Here is a 7,035-nt window from a genome sequence, read left to right as displayed (position 1 = left end):
ATCAATATCTATCCTCATTAAAATCTTAAATCAGTCTAAACCAAGTCTCCTACTAAGACTTGAATGGGTGTTATTCTCCAAAATCCTATAAGTTCATCCAAAGCAACCTCAAAATCCTCCACCTCAAAAAGCACACTATTTCACGCACATTATCATCTTTCCACATGCCAATAAACCTAAAATACAAACACTTGTGACCACAATATTAAACCTTGTTTGAGGAATAGTTGAATCTAAGAGGAAGCATACAAACAGTTTTATGGATTTCAACATGGTGAACATGGACTGACAGTGTGATCAATCCAAGAAAATAGATTCCAGATGATAAAGTCCTCCCATCAAAAGGGAAACTAAAAACATAGATAGAATTCAGAACTAGCTCTAACCTTTAAGCACTAGCTTAATTTAGTTGGGCAAATGCAAGATGCTGCAACAAGTGCGAGATCCATCACCTAGTACAGCATGTCCATCAGATAATACACAGAAATCATGTTAAATCAGATAAATCACAAAACTTCGTTAGATGTGATCTAAGAATCTCAACTACGTGAATATGTTTACTATATCGATAAATGTTCCCATGGTCTAAATAAGCATACTGCCGCTATAGTCTATGCTAGAAGTTGAATACAACACACCATGCTATTTCTGTTTCAAACCAAATACGTATATTGCAATACCATTTCACACAATAAAGATGAACAACATAGAAAGTATAGCAGAAAATTTACTCAAGGTAATACTCACTAACCAAATTGGTGTGGGCAAGTCAACTAATGATCATTTTCCAGCTAGAATTGATCTAAATCATTGGATCTAAGTAAAACTATTATGCACATGTATTAGCAGCACGATTATGTATAAGATGATGGTAAAACAGTAACAAATTACTAAACTAACCTTTGTCCAAAACCTACTGCTAATTTTATGTCTCAAATACCAGCCTCGAGGTACCCATTGGAGGCCATAAATCGCAATCTGGCAGTCCTATAGTGGATGTGAGCAGAAAAAAACATATTTCATTAATCACTAGAGAACTAATAAAAACAAAGGAAATCATTTTCTATTACTATCAACACTGAGTTTCCAACAATCATCCGGATGAGATGGGGATGGAGGTGAAGACTAGGAACATCAGATTACTCACTCCCGACTATAGTCTTCCAATATTGCTTGTAATCCTGAATCCTCATCCCTCAAACTTCTGAAGAATCATGCCCTATCTATTAAGTCATTAAAAGGAACCTTTGAATGTACGGATGTTCCTTTCCCCATCAAATAACCTAGAAAACAGCTAAAGGGCATATCCTACAAATTAGACGACCTCATTGAAGACTGGATATGCTTGCCAAGATTTTATGCGAATGATGGCTAATATAACTTGAGACAATAATCCCAAATGACCTAATAAAAAATGATAATAATCCACAATGCATTAGTGTATGTATGAGATTCCAATCTCTATATCTGGTTTCTTAACAACAAACATGCAACCTGTGTACCCCACTAAAGTAATGGTCAGGTTTATGTCAATAACCCTTAACAGTATATATCCTATAGTTGATGGAAATGCCTGAGATTTTGAACCGTTTCAGGAATCGGACTCGTAGAATCGCAGCTGGCTAGAAGATTCCTATTCTCAGAATCGATGTCTGTACAAGGGGAATAGGGGAAAAACGAATTCCTACTTTATAGGAATCGAGGTTCGACTCAAATGGAATTGAGATCCCTACATATATGGAATCAAGATTCTGTCTTCCTAGGAGTCGAGTTTCTGGACCAATATGGAATTGAGATTCTTTCATATATAGAATCAAGATTATGATATCTTCTGAGTCAAGTTTCTGATTTGACGCTTCTCATAGGATCTGAATTGTCTATTTTGTAGTTCATCGCCCTATGTTTGTGCTTTTAATTTGACGGAGAAAGTATCATTATATGTAGAATCCCGAATCAATAAATGGAGAATTGAGATTCCACAATTGCACAATCAAGAATCAATAAACATTAGAAACAATATTTTATAAATGTTGGAATCAAGATGCCTAAAATAAGGAATTGAGATTTCTGACTTCACAGAAACGGATTCCGTAAAGATTCCTTATCAGAATCACAGAATCGGGATTCAAAAATTGGAGTTGCGACCTTGGGTGAGAGATTTTGGTAACTATGATATATCCTAGTATAATTTTGCTATATCTTCATATGCACACAAGAATAAAAGTACATTTTATAAAATTAATAATAAGATTAAGTGCATATTGGAACCCAATATGAAGAAGAATACAACCCCCAGCTCTATCAAAAACTTGAGTCACAATTTCCCACATATTTATAATTCAACAGGTATGACTTTGATCCCACAACCACAAGGTTGCAGGAACAAGGCTCTTCAATTGATCTATGAGCTTGAAGTCAATCCCATTCCTACCAAATGAAGATATAAGACTAATATTTCTACAATGAGCACCACATAATATTCCCATCATTAGAGTCTAGAGCACTCTGTAATTGCTTGAAATTAGGTATTGCTCTAAAGTATTGACAAGAAATCTGAGAACAAGATACAATGGCAGTGTGGCACCATATACCAGACTGATTAGTTACAACAACTTTTACAGAAGAGACATAGGCTTGTCAGGATAAAAGCAACATTTAGTCAATATTTCAAAGAATGTGCAGTACATACAAAACTCACCAAAGGAATTCATGTTCGTTATGATCAGTTCACCGAAAGGACAACAAAGTGGATCCCAAATTTCATTTGCTACTGGCTAGTGTGCCTCAACCACAAGCACAATCCTCAGATGGTCAATGTATGGTACATTCGAGTTGAATCAGAATGAATATAGAAATTATAGAGATATATCGCGAAAATTACTGCTCAAATTTCTCTCTCATCTGTTGTTTTCACATGGAGTAGTTCTAATGGAGTTGCTGCTGGGTCCAGGACTCGGCAACCATCTGGTGTATTTTCAGCTTTTCTAAGCAACAGTGAAGGAACTTGGTGTGAGAATCGTAACATCTCTTTCTTTGGAATCCATCGGGCCATCTTATGAGAGGGGTTTCTTCCAAAAATATTCTTAAAACCCACAACTTTATCAAGAGGAAAAACACATACTCCATCATTTACATAGTCATCAAGCACCTCGACCAAGTCATACTGACGCCTCACCTCATCCTGAGTAGACTCATCCCACTCACTAGACCAGTGCCTATAAAGAGCCCAAACATCGCCTTTCCTTGGGCAAATCCTGAAAAAGCCTTTCCTACCCTTCTCACCACAAACAACATGAGAGAAAACCTTTACATTCTCAATGACTTCGCATTGCCCTGCCCGAAAAGATCCACAAGTCTTAGCAAAACCCAAGTCAACCCATCTTACAAAGTCAAACTCCCGACAGCTTTTAGAGTACAAATGCCTAATGCATACCTTAAAAGGCTTCAAAGAAATGACATCTTGAACCCAGCCATATAAACGAGGCATCCCATCATCTCTGTCATATAGGGCCCATATTTGGTTTTGCCGGAAACATTCCTCAGATCGAATCTTACCAAAATCATGGAAATTGGAGCCACATGGATTCATATCCATGACCAATCCTTGCTTCTTGGACGCACAATCTCTCCCTTGAGGAGATGGGTCTTCTCTTGTGTTGTCCAAAGAATCATCATTTGTGTTTTGATTTTGGCTTGGCTTCGCATTACCCAATCTCATCTCTTCTAATTTGTTGCGAATTTCTGCTCTTGCCTTGTTGATCAATAGTTGCCTAGCATCAAATGCAGGTGCCATAGAAACCTGTCTTCCATCAGGGGGCTTAACTATAACAGAATCATTAACACCACTTTTTTTTAGTCCATTAGCTGTTCCATTAACAACCTGGTTTGACTTAACAGATTCAAATTTCTTCGAAGTTATGGTGTTTGATGTGTTTGGTCCCGGAGGATTCACTGTCACTTTCCAGCCATTTCCTGTCATAGAAAAGCCGCCTTCTTCATAACCATCGGTATAACTATCCCCTTCATTTTTCCACCTCTTGCCTGCTCCTTCTGGGTTTGTACTCAAAGTTTCCCTGGCACCCCAAGTAAAATCCATGTTTCCCGTGAAATTCTCATTGCCAAAATAACAAGTCCTCTTTCCAAGTTTCTTTGTGGCTGCCTTAGCATCCTTCCCATATCCATGTTGCACAACATTACTAGTTGTAGTAGTTACACCATGAACACTTGAAACCCCTGAAAATGGGCTCCATTGAAAATTCAAATTGGTACAGTGTTTTTGCCCTGCTTTAGACTGAAAACCTGAAGAACCCATTCCATGGCTGGATCCATTATAGCGGGGGTCAAATGAATGCCAACCAAAATCCCCGTGTTTTTTATGATTTTTCTTTTCACCTCGCCCATTTACATCACATGCAAAGGACCAAGTGAAAGAAGAGTTTGAGTTTGAACTATTTGTGGGAGGACCGTATGTCATTTCTATGGCCAAAAATGGTGTTTTACAAAACTGACAAGAAAGCTTCTTGTTCAGATATTTCCTTAGGTACTCATACCTCATGTGGCATGACCCACATGAAGTCCAAAATGTACGAGGCTTTTGGTGCTGATTATTGGCATCCCTAAAGGCATTGGAAACACCATAAAACCCATTAACATCGTGCATTTGCCCACTAGACACATCGGTTTTTACTGCTGTGCTAGGTTGCGAAAAGTTCTCCAAATTGAAATTCGAAGTGGACGTTCTCTTGTGATCATACAGTGATCTTTTTGAGGAATCAGATAAGATATTCCAAGCCTCAGATAAGTAACTAAATGCCCCCTCTGCCCCTACTGATCGATTCTTATCGGGATGAATCAATAAAGCCAATTTCCTGTATTGTTTCTTGATTGTATCAAGATTATCCCATGGATTTAGCTGGAGAACCGCATAATGGTCAACCACCCCGTTGATTTTAACCTGAGCTGCAAGGTGAATGTCAATGGTGGCCAACATTTGCGCCATGCCTTCGAAACCAGGGTCCAATTTGTAGGCTTTAGAGGCGAATTTCTGGCAACCTTTTATATCCCTTTCGGTGAATTTCTTTTCTGCAATTTCTTTACACCTAGAAGCATCTTCTTTGTTACAATCCATTCTGTCAAGAGCCTAAACCTCTATTCACACCTCCCACAAGTCATCTCAACTCCCATGTCCCAAATTTTGATATAAAAGACACTCAAATTAAGAGCAGAGAGCTTATCCATTTCATACTCATATGTGCTGATTGACACCAAGAAACCATAATGTCTTGAAATAAAATTATCAGGAACAAGATTGCATCTGATTCCGACCAGGAGCCATTAAGCAAGCATGGTGACAGAAGGAAAAGGTGCTCTTCTTGCATAAATCCATGGAAAAACTTGGTTTTTGAATAACGAAAATTAGAAAATGAAACAACTTCGAAAACCAGATCTGATTATTGAGGAAACAATAAAAAAGAGAAGGGGGGTGTGAGATGAACAGGAGAAAGAGGAAAAGATGTTAAAGAACCGGGAAAGGAAATTATGAATTTGAGTCGGAATAAAAAGAGGAGACTTACATGGAGAAAAAAGAAGGAATTTGAAGGTCGGTGTCATCTCTCCATTGCGCTTTCTGCAAAACAACTAGGTGACCCACCATTACTGTTGGTAAAACCATCCAAAAACCTAATAAACTTTTATATATATATATATATATGTGTGACAGCAACATTAGAGAAGAAAAAGAAAAAAAAAGAAAGGGAAAAGAGAGATCGAAGGTTTGGCACCAGTGGAGAGTGAGAGGGAGCTGGGAAAGTTAAAGCGAGCAACGTACTCCCAGCCCTAGTCCCTGTAGGGCCGACCAGGCCTCGTCCTAATATGGCTAGAAAGGCCTGGTCCAAGCCCAAGCCCAAGCCCAAGCCTTGCCCTAGCCTTATGAGGTCCGGGCAGGCAAGCTAAATAAAACACAAAAAAAAAAAGAGTCTTGGGCAGGGCCTAACCGGGTTGGCCTTAGCCTATGCCAGGCTTTGCCCAACCCGGGTGCCATGGTCACTCAACCTTGGCATGGCCTTTGGGTCGGCCCAAGCCCTTTTATTATTGACCTCGCCAGGCTGGTCCTGTCTGGCCAGGCCGGCCCATCACACCCTTAAACATAGTACATCAAAGCATGCTAGAGAGAGATATTTATATTTGTTATATGAAGGTTACCATTGTTGGATGACTTGGGGTGTACCACTAAATTCAATAAAAAAAAATTTGAACTTTAAATTTAGTCAATTACATACAAATACCCGATTTGAAATCCGATGGACAAGAATATTTATAACCTCTTTGTACCAAAAATAAATAATATCTTTGTATACTTTTCCATATACTTATTATATCTCTAGGGTAATATACTTGGTATGCAACCACATCTTAGGGCTCGATTGGATCTTAGGATAAATAAAACCATGTTTTAGATCATGACATGGTTATGCCAAAACCTGATTATTAGAAAATGATTATTTGGATAGCTTACAGATAATACCCGGGTTATGCAAATCCCTCGTTTGGGTCACCTATTTGCGTAACTTGGGTTTACACTATTTAGGACACATTTGGTAGGTGTGAAACCTTTTCCTGCAAAATATTCTTATATGAAAATTGCATTACACATATTTGGTATGCAACAATAAATTTTACCAAAATTTCAGAGAGAGAAACTACCTATAAATTTTTAGATAAAGAAACTATCTCAACATTTTTAGATAGAAAACTGTCTAAAACTTCAAATTTGATATAGTTCCTTTCAAAAAATTTGGAATAGTTTCTCTCTTTAAAAATTTGAAATTTCTCTCTTTAACAACTTTGAGATAGTTTCTATTTCAAAATTTTTTTAAGCAGTTTTCTCTTTCTAGAATTTGATATAGTTTCTCTCAATAAACTTTAAGATAGCTTCTTTTTCTAAAACTTAAAATTCGGGAAAGTTTCTCTAAAAATTTTGAGATGGTTTCTCTCTTTAATTTTTTTTTAGGTAATTTCTCTCTAAAACTTGATATA

At 37.6% G+C, this 7,035-nt stretch overlaps 1 protein-coding gene across 1 annotated transcript; it reads right to left on the bottom strand.

The window, feature by feature from the left end:
• Positions 1 to 2,511: 2,511 nt before the first annotated feature.
• LOC18438789 (uncharacterized) lies at positions 2,512 to 6,141 on the bottom strand. Its single transcript, XM_006848966.4, has one exon. It carries the CDS (start codon positions 5,126 to 5,128, stop codon positions 2,885 to 2,887), a length of 2,244 nt encoding a protein of 747 aa, XP_006849029.2. The 5' UTR covers positions 5,129 to 6,141; the 3' UTR covers positions 2,512 to 2,884.
• Between the last annotated feature and the right edge of the window lie 894 nt (positions 6,142 to 7,035).

The sequence above is a fragment of the Amborella trichopoda genome, chromosome 10 (assembly GCF_054954075.1).
Source record: "Amborella trichopoda isolate Santa Cruz 75 chromosome 10, AtrichopodaSantaCruz75HAP2 v2.0, whole genome shotgun sequence".
Lineage (NCBI taxonomy): Eukaryota > Viridiplantae > Streptophyta > Magnoliopsida > Amborellales > Amborellaceae > Amborella > Amborella trichopoda.
This window is presented reverse-complemented; position numbering and strand designations above follow the sequence as displayed.